Source organism: Gymnoscopelus microlampas, assembly GCF_963454915.1.
Source record: "Gymnoscopelus microlampas genome assembly, chromosome: 6".
NCBI classification, from domain to species: Eukaryota; Metazoa; Chordata; class Actinopteri; order Myctophiformes; family Myctophidae; genus Gymnoscopelus; species Gymnoscopelus microlampas.
The window spans coordinates 26,891,614-26,903,909 of NC_139943.1; the positions used below are offsets into that span (position 1 = coordinate 26,891,614).

The 12,296-nt window shown below is 41.8% G+C and overlaps 1 protein-coding gene across 1 annotated transcript; it reads left to right on the forward strand.

Annotated features, from left to right (window-relative positions):
* Positions 1 to 873: 873 nt before the first annotated feature.
* On the forward strand, positions 874 to 10,880 carry trhr2 (thyrotropin releasing hormone receptor 2; the record flags this gene model as incomplete). The annotated part of the gene is made up of 7 exons (XM_084059513.1): positions 874 to 1,256; positions 1,572 to 1,704; positions 2,135 to 2,286; positions 2,489 to 2,627; positions 9,798 to 10,335; positions 10,522 to 10,752; positions 10,858 to 10,880. The coding sequence occupies 7 exons, from the start codon at positions 874 to 876 to the stop codon at positions 10,878 to 10,880; spliced, it is 1,599 nt and encodes a 532-aa protein (XP_083915639.1).
* Positions 10,881 to 12,296: the final 1,416 nt, after the last annotated feature.

The following is a 12,296-nucleotide window of genomic DNA, read 5'->3' on the forward strand; positions in this document are numbered from 1 at the left end:
ACGACAACCACTTATAACTCAAAATGCAATTTAAGCGCTGTGCGCTTGTAGCTATCTTCACTGTGTGTTCACCTCAGAACAATGGAGACACTAGTGGGTTCATGTGGTTAAGGAAGTATCGTGTATGGTGGGAGGTATATTGGAGTGAAAATTGTGGATGCTGATGAAACAAGTTTTGGACCAGAGCAGTGTGTGTGTGTGTGTGTGTGTGTGTGTGTGTGTGTGTGTGTGTGTGTGTGTGTGTGTGTGTGTGTGTGTGTGTGTGTGTGCATTGTCACATTACTGCAAAATTCTGCTACCAAAGATATACCAAATAGTATTTATATGTTTGCAATATATTTAACCTATTTTCTCTTTCTAGGTGGATAAATGGATACAATTTTAGGCCATGGAATAAAAGGAGGAATGTAGCAGTCGAGAAGACCAACACATTATTTAATTCCTTCACACTGTGATTGCACTTGTAGTACCTTCTGTAGCACACTCAGCATTAATTAGCTCTCTTCAGTGGGAAGAACACAATCAAACAAACATCTGAGATGTTAAAGCAGTGTGAATTTTATTTGGTCTCTTCTTCCCTTTTAAACAAACATTTCATCCTAAATGCATAAGGGTGTCTCTTGAGAAATTATGAGTCTTTTAGTTTTGGTGGCTTCAAACAGCTGCTGTTGAATCGCCACATGTTGGTGTGAACCGATTCCCAACAGAAGGACAGGTGGGACTCTGACAGAAATACAACCAGATTACATTAAGAAATCATGGTGACCTTTCAGGGTTGCTGTGACCCTCACCACGTCATTTTAATCAAATGAATGCAGTCTTCACAGATTTCTGACACAACAAAACAAAACAAAAACAATCCTTCTTGTGGACATGGCGGACAACGAGAGCTCCAGGATGGACACACCGACTAACATCTCACTGAACCCCGGTGACACGGTCCCCGAATCCCTGGAGTACAAGACTGTGTCTGTGTTCCTGGTTGTGCTGGTGTGCGGTGTGGGCATCGTGGGGAACGTCATGGTCGTGCTCGTGGTCCTCACATCCCGACACATGAGGACACCCACCAACTGTTACCTGGTCAGCCTGGCCATAGCGGATCTCACAGTGCTCGTGGCAGCCGGATTGCCCAACATCTCTGACAGCTTGACTGGCACATGGGTGTTTGGCCACGCCGGTTGCCTTGGAATCACTTACCTCCAATACCTGGGCATCAATGTATCATCGTGCTCCATCACTGCCTTCACCGTAGAGAGGTGACGTAGGGCGTTACTTTACTACCCAATACCTTTCACTGAAAGAAATACTGTATGTGCAGTGGTGGAAGAAGTACTCAGATTTATTTTTTCTACTTGAGTGAACACACTGATACACGTGAAAATCATGTATTCAAGATTTTACTTGAGTAAAAGTACAAAAGTATTGGCAAAAAAGTAAAGTACCCTACAACACATTGTTTACAACACAACATTTGATACACATCGGGAACATCAGTTGAACATATACAGTAAAGTGCTACATGAACTGGGGTCTCATTATATTGTAACAAACCCTTGCCTGTCCATCTGCAGGTACATAGCTATCTGCCATCCAATCAGGGCTCAGACGATGTGCACGGTCTCCCGGGCCAAACGGATCATTACTGGTGTTTGGATCTTCACCTGTGTCTACTGTATGCTCTGGTTTTTCCTGGTTGATATTCAGGTCAGAGAAAATACAAGCAACATTGAACTTGGCTGGGAGTGTAAACAAAAGAGAAAAATGTAATTATTTTGAGTGGAGTGCAGTTAATGATTTTATTAGAATGCAAATAACTAACATCTTAACAACAGCAGCAGGGCAAGATTAAAGGCAGCGTTATTTATTTATTTACCTGTTGTTGGCATTTCTAAAAATTAACCACAGTATATGCCTGTGAGGGATTTGGATGGTTGGTGTGATCACAGAATAAAGATTATTTGTCTTAGCAACTTAGCTGCCTCCAGCCATGAGCAACAACAATTCCCTATATTTACCACCTTTAATTATTTTTATTTGTGCCCTTTTCTAATCTTTAAGCAACCCTGAGCTCAGGAAGGTCACTACACAAACAATATGTAATATTATGTCAATGTGACAACTGTGTGACATTTAGGTCAGCCAGGATGGACATGTGCAGTGTGGCTACAAGGTGAAACGAGAGCTCTATCTGCCCATCTACCTCATCGACTTTGCCATATTCTATGTCATCCCATTGCTACTGGCGATTGTGCTATATGGCCTCATAGCACGAATCCTCTACCTCAGGTACCTAATTTGTTCTGGCTGACTGAAAGAGAATATAAATACTTTTAGGAAAGTCATTGTTATAATATGTCATTTTACTGTACATCCACCCTGTTTTCTTGACAACCAATCGATCAATGGGTCGATTGGTTGATCAATCAAATAAACCAAGTGCATTGTAATGATTGATCTTCTTAATGCTTGGATACTGCCCCCCCCCCAGTCCTCTGCCCAACCACCCAGATGGCGGCACCATCACTGCTGGTGCGACCACACTTCATCGCAACTGCCGAGAAAGGGCCGAGTCGGGGAAGGGGGGTCATCAGAGCCGGCCAAAGAGTGCTCTGTCATCAAGGAAACAGGTATGTTGGAAATTCTTTATTAGGAATAACTCCTTGAGATGTACCATCTCATTTCCAAAGGGTGAATGCCAGGCTGTGAGGTACATCATCACACTCTCGCCCCTTCTTCCTCTTCTCTGTTACGGTTCCATCTCTTTTTTTATCTGTCCAGTAATTGTCGTAGAATAGCTTTTGGTCACACTTGACCCAGGGCTGGTCTTTGCCTGTGCGCCATCTGTTGGGATTGGGAGCCATGATTCCCTCTGTGGCAGAGGGATAGCAGTGGCAATACCCCTGCTATCTATTACCTCAGATAAGTGCCCTTGGGTGACTGTTTGCGGAGCACTCGTGTCCTGGGTGTTATGTGGCTATTAGGGCCTATGTGACACCAAAAACATTGCTAACATCGACACACTGTGCCACAATATTAGCTTGAGAATCGGTTACTTTCTTTTCCTAAGGCAATGGGGCGAAAGAGATTTACCTCTGAGAACCCTTCCATCCCAGATTGCACGCTTTGTCTGTCTGCTTTCACACATATTGTGTTCTCTCAGGATATTTGGTCTTAAAAGCTGCCTCTGTATCACTTCACTTCATCCACTCATGAGGGAATTGGACAAGAATGGAGTAGCTTTGTGAGTGATTATATTGTGGTTTTTCATCATAGCATTTTGAAAAGTTGGATTGCTTGTTTCTCTTAAGACAAGTTGGACAGGCATATTAGTGTTATTTGCAGTCATCACGCAAGGAACTGTAATATCGAAGCATTTGTTCTTATTTATGGTTTGCCAATATTCACATTACTGCCACTAGAATAAAGGGTGCGACCTGAAGGATAAATCCAGTCTGACACTCATTCAAAGGTGCCTCCATTTTCCAGAAAAAAGCCATTAAAGTCCACCAGGATCTCATCTTGCACCTTACATCTACAATCAATTCAACTTTCTACAATCTATACTATAAGAGGGTCAGGTCAGATTGTCTGTGAATATACGTGTGTGTGTGTGTGTGTGTGTGTGTGTGTCTGTGAATATAAGTGTGTGAGTGTGTGTGTGTGTGTGTGTGTGTGTGTGTGTGTGTGTGTGTGTGTGTGTGTGTGTGTGTGTGTGTGTGTGTGCCAATCTCACAAACTGTTGGAACGATCATTGACACACATTTATTGTGCACACTGCCAGTAGGCCAAAGAAGAATTTATTTTAACACAATGTTTAATACATATAAATACTGTATATTGATTTGATAATGGAAGGCAATAGGCCAAATGTGGAGTCATATGTCATATTTGATACTGTATGTCATAAACGACTGATTCACATTAATCAAGCCTTAATTGTTTAACTATCAGTTAATCTGATTGTTTAACAATTTTTACAATCTCAGAGTAGATCGATAGATAGATAAGTTATATTTAGTTGAGGTGAATAAGTCTTCCATAAAGCACAAAAAAGACTGGAATCATACAATGTAGTCCACATATGGCCCACCCACCCATCCACATATCGATTTGCTGGATTAGAGCATAAGCAGCTTTTGAACCACTGAAGTATATAACATGTATTAATTAATTGTATGTGTCACGGGGCAGCCCGTGCCCTAAACACAAACACTGATTGAGGACAATGTACACACACCTAACTACACAGCGGCTTCCATTTGACTAACTTTGCCGGCCGGCTTTGGAAATGACTGTGGAAGTGTTGGTTCATGGACAGTGCTCTTAACATCGTATTTCCCAATACATTTTAATGTTTGAAGTTTCTGTTTATTGAATCTGGAGTAGTTCATTGTGGTGGTGGTGGTAGCCATGGGGTGGTCACCTCGGTGCCTGTTTCTCCTCTGCAGTGCTGGCACTCCTCTGTAGATTGGAGGGTGCCAAGTACTGTAGAGGAGGAGAGGTGTTTTGTCCGTCTGAATTCAAGGGCTTTTGAATATAGTGATGTGCGTGAAATGTGAATTATATTATGTTGTACAACATCCTTTGAAGGTTTAGGTCAGTCATATAGGCTATGGGAATGGGTAGGTGGGTTAATTGACTGTTGATTGATTTCATGCCATGTAGTAGGATCCACTCCCGATAAGAGGGAGACTGCAGGGGCAGTGATTCAGTTAGACTTGGAGTAATCTGAGTTCCCAGAAGTTTTCGCCAGCTCTCGCATACAAACGGGAGGGGCGAGGAACTTCTGGGCCAGAGCCCTGGTATTTGTGCGCGGGATGTAGCTTACGCTCAGAATCTGAGTGGACACGCCTCTTACCGGTCTGAGAGCTGTGCAACTCGTCTAAACAGTCCGACGAGAGGCAAACAGCGGTACACAACAATGGCGGCCGCAATTTCTCAAGGAGAAATTGCTTCCCGTCGCTCCTATTTACATGCAACACCCACTGCATGTGGATCCCGCCCCCTTTTCTTCATTGGCTGTTGATTTGAATCAGAACGCAGTGGCCGCGCCCCTGCTGTACAGGCTGTGAGGCGATGTCTCCCAGACTAGACTTGGAGCAACAAGCTGTAAGCACCTAGGGCAGAGCTGCCAGGGCCCTTGTGTAAGGGTGTCGCCTGTTAAACAGTTTCTTGGTTGTTTTCTTTAGTTCAGTTTGCTGTCAAGTGTTTTCATTTCCTATATTTTGTAAAGTCTTATTATTATTTTTTTAATTATTTTATTATTTATTCATTTATTTATTCACTATTTACAGTATATGCTGCACTGGAACTGTTGGTGGAAGATGTTTGGGTAAAAATAAAACCCACAAACTTTGCATCTCTGGACTTTTTGGAGCCTTGGCCAATCGGTCACTTTTACAGTATTCTTCCACCCTTAAATCTCTCCTGTGTTGTTTCAGAGACATGCTGCAATTACGTCCACTGACACACCCACACATGCACACAGTCTGATCTAGGTTTAGTGTATGATATACCAACACAGCAACCTCCCAGGGACCATAAAGCCATGTCCATTTGTCCCCTGGTATAATGAGGTCTCAGAGATTAAATGAAAAGGCCTCACATCATATCATCCCACTATAAGACTGTCTGGAGGAGTCGGACAGTTCTATATACAAGTTCAATAACAAGAGCCAGAAAAGTTTGAGCATATTCTTTAAGTTCCTGCAATTTTAGAAAATTACGGCAATTTCACCGCAAAAAAAATCACATAAAACCCTGCATATTCCATCGCATAATCAAGGATTTTGGACCACATAATCAAGGAATTTTGCCCGCGTAATCAAGGATTTTTCTGGAGGGTCTATAATATGAGAATTATAATACACTATGATCCTGGCCAAAATAAAAAAGTCAGTCAGTTTGACCAGTAATAATGAAGCATTATGATACTTGACCTTATGAGCCATTATAAGGAGATTTATAATGTGTATTATTGTTCTAAAGCATTATGTGTACTTATGAGTTCCTATAACTGTAATTATACATTATAAGAAAAATTATAAGGCATTATAAGTATGCTTATAATGCATTATAGACATGGGATGCATAGCAAGTGTTACCGCATCGGGGGCATGCAAGATGCAACTAAATCATTTATAACTCAGGCTTAATTCATTCATATACATGCCCCGGCCTTAAATACTCGCATTGGGGTCTGGGTCTACGTTGGTCTGTGTGTGTGGCTACATGCAAGGAAATGCATGCTTGCATGCATACTCGTGCACAAGCCTCAACGCTCATATGAAAGAGAGTAGATTCTAATCAATAGTGTTCAAGGGCTCCATCCAAGAGCCAAAGATTTGCATAATGTGATTTGGGATTTACATTGAAGTGTGCTTAATACTGCAGATGGTTTTACTCTCAGTTCTTCAATATGCAGTCCACACTGTTTTCATTCATCTGCCCTCGGGCTGTTTGATAGGCTGATTCAATCCGACAGAGTTCGATAAACTTCTGTGTACCAAAGAATGGCGGTTTTACGGTTGGAGATTAATACTATGCTGTGAGATTAATATACACTTTTAATCTTCAAGACTTTTTCCTGTCTGTGATCTCCTGAAGTGCACATTCAAGAAGACGGATGCTTATGTTTGGTGTGTGGTGCTGTAGTATTAACTAGGGGCAACTTGATATCATTTACATCTGAACTGAAAAGCAGATTCTTTGGTGAAACGGATCCCGGACTCTTCCGTTAATTTCCTCGACCGAGTCCGTCCTCTTTGTTTGTTGTATCAGAACCCAGTAAGCCACTGGTGCATGGTGGCACTGGCAGTAATAATATGCATATTCAAAATGCCACTCAGATTCTTTCTGTCTCATTATCTCTGCATTGTGATAATTAGAAACCCGCCCTCTCCGCCTCCTCCCTGTTCAATTAAATGCTTTGTTGTGTAGCGATTTTCCCTTTTTAATCTACTTGCTGAGGTGGCTGTCACTGACTTGCTGCTTGAGGCAGGGGACAGAGACCCTTATCTCAAATAGCATTTAGCCGAGGAGAGACGTGTGCACGATAGGCGCTATCAACCTGCCTGACTTTTCTTTTTCTGCTGTGATCACAAAACATAGGGAGCTGAGTGAAAGGCAACCATGCTTCAACAACATTATTATGGCACGACGGGTGGGGGATGGTGGGGGAGCTCTAAAATGTCTGCAGGTGTAAGGGGTGAGGCTGGGTGCGGAGGGGAGAGGAGTGGGGGATAAGGAAGGTGTGTGGTATTGTTGGGGACTGATAAGGCTAATCACTGAAGCCTTATACGCTGACTGCTTCTCTCCTGTCGCACCGGGGTTCAGGAATGCCTGAGCTGTCGTCATGGTCACAAAGCCATGGGGGGGGGTTTGGGGGTGGGGATGTTGCATTGTTTGTACACACACACACACACACACACGCACACACACGCACGCACGCACGCACGCACGCACGCACGCACGCACGCACGCACGCACGCACGCACGCACGCACGCACGCACACACATTTGTACAAATGTACAGTACACACGCTCATGCACACTGCATAAATGCGATTATTTTGCTGTAACTGAATTTCGTTGGTTCTGTTGTTTATTTGTGCACTGATTCATTTCTTTACAATGCCCATTGTCACCATATTGTTTTATACATTATTCTTTATGTCTGTGTGTATTATGATCCTTCTCTTTAAGAAGTACTTTAAATATTGTTTGACTCTTTGCCAATGCTTTAGCTTTTCTTTGGTACATTTCCCCCTTGTTTCAGAATCAACTTTATTGTCACATCACAGGTTTACAGGTGTAAAACAGTGGTTTTCTTGTCTGTTTCTACTTGTCTGTTTCTTACACTTCCCTTTTACAACCTTGTCAATAACTAAGCTATTTAGAAAAGTGTTTGTTTGTATTAAACTACGTATGTCATTCGCCTCAAAAGTAATAACAGCAACAACAGCTGAATCACGAGCATGACGTCACGAAACAGAACTAAGTAACTGAAAGTAAAACTCATAGAGTGTGAAAACTGGAACCAACTGGACCATCTATATTTTTCAGTGAATCTCTTAGTAATGCCAAAAATCACACCCTGTGTGAAGGTAGCGGCGCCTTTGATACATTTTGTCATCGATTTGTGTTTATAATGTGTTTATAGCCATGTGTCACGTGAAGCTTGACCAATCACTTTGTTGACGGGTCTGACCAATCAGAGCGTTGACGGGTCTGACCAATCAGAACGTTGACGGGTCTGACCAATCAGAACGTTGACGGTGAACACGGACAAAGTCAGGTATAGAGCAGGATCCACGTTGACGGGTCTGACCAATCAGAACGTCGACGGGTCTGACCAATCAGAACGTTGACGGGTCTGACCAATCAGAACGTTGACGGTGAACACGGACAAAGTCAGGTATAGAGCAGGATCCGCTCTATACCTAAAGGTATAGAGCGGCTAGCGCCGCTAATAATATGACCTTGTGATGTACTTTATCCTATATTAAAATTGGCTTACGGGAGGTCGGCCAGCGGGCGGACCTCTGACGTCACGCTCATGTCACCCTGACTCATATAACCATATAAGGAGTTCCCAATGCAGCAACGCCCAAATATGGAGTGTGTTGTCTAACCTCAATGTGTCGTCATGGCATCAGCAAACAAATCAGTCAGCTCCATATATGGCCACAAAAGAGGGCATGCCTATATATGGGCATATACTGATGACCGCATACAGTATATGGGCATAAAAGGGACTCTGTCACAGACATATGTCCCTGTTTATCCGTTTACACATTTACTGTTATATTATTGTTCTCATACTTATATTATTGTTCCCATTGTTCCCATACGAGCACTGAGATCCCCAATAGCAATCACAACACAATTCATGTATACTAGCAATACAAGAATACAACTTTTTCTATTCTGGAAATATACTCTCAGATTCATCTCAGCATGTATCCTGTCAGGCATCATCGTTTTCGTTCCCATACCTAGGCAGGATGGTCATGTTGGCCCATAACCTGGAGGGATTGCACCGGAATTTGCCGGTTGGTTGTGAAACAACAGCAGATAATTTTATGCTATTTCTCAGCTAAAATGCTATTTAAATTGTGTCTGTGTCTCTGTGTATTAACGTTTGTATAATGCAGAGCGCCTTCATTCAACTTACTATCAATAACTAAAGACTGGACAGGGAGCCCACACCATTATTAGGCTTTAAGCACACCTGTCCCTCTGTTGCTGTTGCAATATGGTTGGCTCACTCACAGAATCATTGTTAAAGGACCATACCAGTGTTCTGCATGTTTAGCCCATTGACTACATTACTGCTGACAATTTTCTATAAAAAACATACCGTGGTTTGTTGATTTTTGAGAGAAAAAGAGAAAATAATATTTTTTAGGAAACCCTGGGATTGGATGATCTATGTTTATGTAGCTACGATGTGTTATGTACTAGCTGTGAATAGTATTGACTCTTAACTCCATCTGACATCTGACAGTGCCACAAGTTCACTTGCGCAGAGTCACTATTTAATTTGAAATGTTCTGTTGCCTCAAACAATCATGAAGCAAACACAGATAATCCGAGAATTGTAACAATTTATCAGACAATATTACACTGGGATTTGGATGTCACAAAAGCTTGCTTCTTTTGCCCCATTCTCATTTCCAATGCCTGTTAAAACTCTAGGGCCATGCATATTTATTGTAATATAACCTTCATAAACTAGATTGAATCTTTCGGTGATTCTTACTGCTGTTCCCTGCTTGCCCTTCTCTCACCTCTAGGTAACTAAGATGCTAGCTGTGGTGGTGATCCTATTTGCGTTGTTATGGATGCCCTACCGGACTTTGGTTCTGATTAACTCTTTTGTGTCCACACCCTACCTGGACTCCTGGTTCATCCTGTTTTGTCGGACTTGCATCTATGCCAATAGTGCTATCAACCCAGTAATATACAACGCCATGTCCCAGAAGTTCCGCTCGGCATTCCGTGGGCTTTACCGTTGCCAGAGACCAGAGGGACACCAGAGGACATTGTCGTTAATCCAAGGCAGCTATAGCACAGTCCGTGACTCACGTACTAGTACACCCCAGCCCAACAGCAATGGAACGGACAAAAGGGCCCGGAGAGCTATCCTCAATACCACCACTGGCACAATCCCAAGATTCCAATTCCAAGAATGGAAAGGCAGTAACGTGGTCTGCGTTGATGAAAAGACTGTGCCGTTTTCTCAAACGACCGCAGCCAATGGGAGGAAAGACCAAGATCCCATAGAAACCTCTGCGGTTAAGATTTGTATGGATACAAATCCTCCAGCCAATGGTAGGAATCATGTGCTTATAACTGATATCACCACAAACGATGATAATGGTTTTGTTGCTATTGACCCCTTCAAAACAGGTGATAGGAAAGATGTGGTTTCTACAGAATGTTCCTCAGCCCATCTTAACATATCCTCCTTAAATGACAATGAAGCTATAATGGAACCCATGGAATCTGCATGCACAGGGTCATCTAAAGTCAATGATAAAACAGAGAACGAACCCATAGACAACTTCTCATACAATGTCACGAAAGTGGTCGACTCTACAGAATCATCCGTAGCCAACAGATGTAAAGATTCCATTGACTCCTCTGGTAGAGAGAAGAGAGATACAGAACCCTGCCTTGAAGACAACAGAGACATAACTAGAGATGAGACCATGTTAATCCCTGGCCAGACACAGAGAAATGAGGAGGGTATGATTCATACTGTGATATAGAAATAGTTGTGGTAGAACTGGCATTTGTCATCGTAATCATCAATTTTCACTTTTACCCATTTTATTTTATGATCCCCTGTAGGCTGCAAGGCACAGAGAGGATAACATCTTTCATGTTCAGAGAACGAGTTAACCAACTAGTCAGCTTTAATGGCCGTTAATAGATATAATAGGTTAATAATGATATACATGATAGAGTCATAATAATAATAATACTTTTCTCATTGCTCTCTCTATCAAAGAATCAAAACATTATGACCATAAGTAGTACAATATTGGAGAAAAAAAGAACGAGTGGGCTGTAAAAAGTCAAAGTCAATAATTTCTTTCTTTCATTATATTTACATTTTATTTGTTTGTGCCATACTCTGGGCTATAAAGGTTTTCAGAGTTTAGAGGAGAATTTAACCAAAGTAAATTGATTTATGATAGCTGCCATGAAATATCCATTAAATGCAACATCTGACAAAAGCTGCAGGGTGATGGAATGCTAGGCTCTCTAAATGGTTTTCCTGATGGCACAAAACAGAAGATAAGAGTTTAAATTACAGAAAAGGTAGTAAAGGAACTCATTCTCACTGTGTGTATGAAATAACCCAGTGCCCGAAGGCTTGCTATAGATGTCATTCAAAGGGGACAATTACTATTTACATATAACCAAGAATAGAGACTAATATATGTAATATATACTGATGACATTAGCAATCTCCATATATGGCCATTAAAGGGACAAGGACTGACAGATATAGAGATCTCCATATTTGGGCACAAAAGGGACACAGACAGACGGGTACAACGGGTACTCTGACAAAGCCCCGACACTATGACTCAGACATATTGGTCGGACCATCGGTTTCCGAGACCCGAAAAAAATGGAATATTACAAATATATGGATCTGTCAGAATATAAATAATTTAACCCTATTCAGTATAAAAAGGCCTATACTCATACATTTCATAACTTTATCTTTTACTGATTTATGGCTTCCTAAACAGGAAACAAAGGATATCCGCTTATTACAATGTTGGTATTGTTTCAGAATTCTATGTTAGCACCTATTCAAGATCCTAACTGCATTCAGAGCTGATAAAAAATGGGAGATCCGCAGGGCCCTCGAGGTTAAAAGAGGGTGAATTAAATAAAGGCTGTTCCCTCCCTTTTAACCTCCCATCTCCCATTTTTTTATCTGATGTTTTATCCCATCTGATCCAGGAGCACCTTTTACTATTTGAACTCTGTTGACTACGTCTCTGGTGAGCACCTGGTTGCTTTGTTCTCTCTGCATTCAGAGCTGCACTAGACTTTAGTGTACCTCTGCGGCAATGAATTGTGAATATCATAGTGAATTTAAATGTGAATATAGCTCCAAGCGGTAATTAACAGGGTCCAAGCACAGCGGATGACTTTGGGCAGAGGGAAGATGATGAAGAGGAAGATAATGACTTTCAGAACAAGATGAAGATGAAGCGGGGGAAAAAATAAATAATCATAATTATAATTATATATATATATCGGCAACT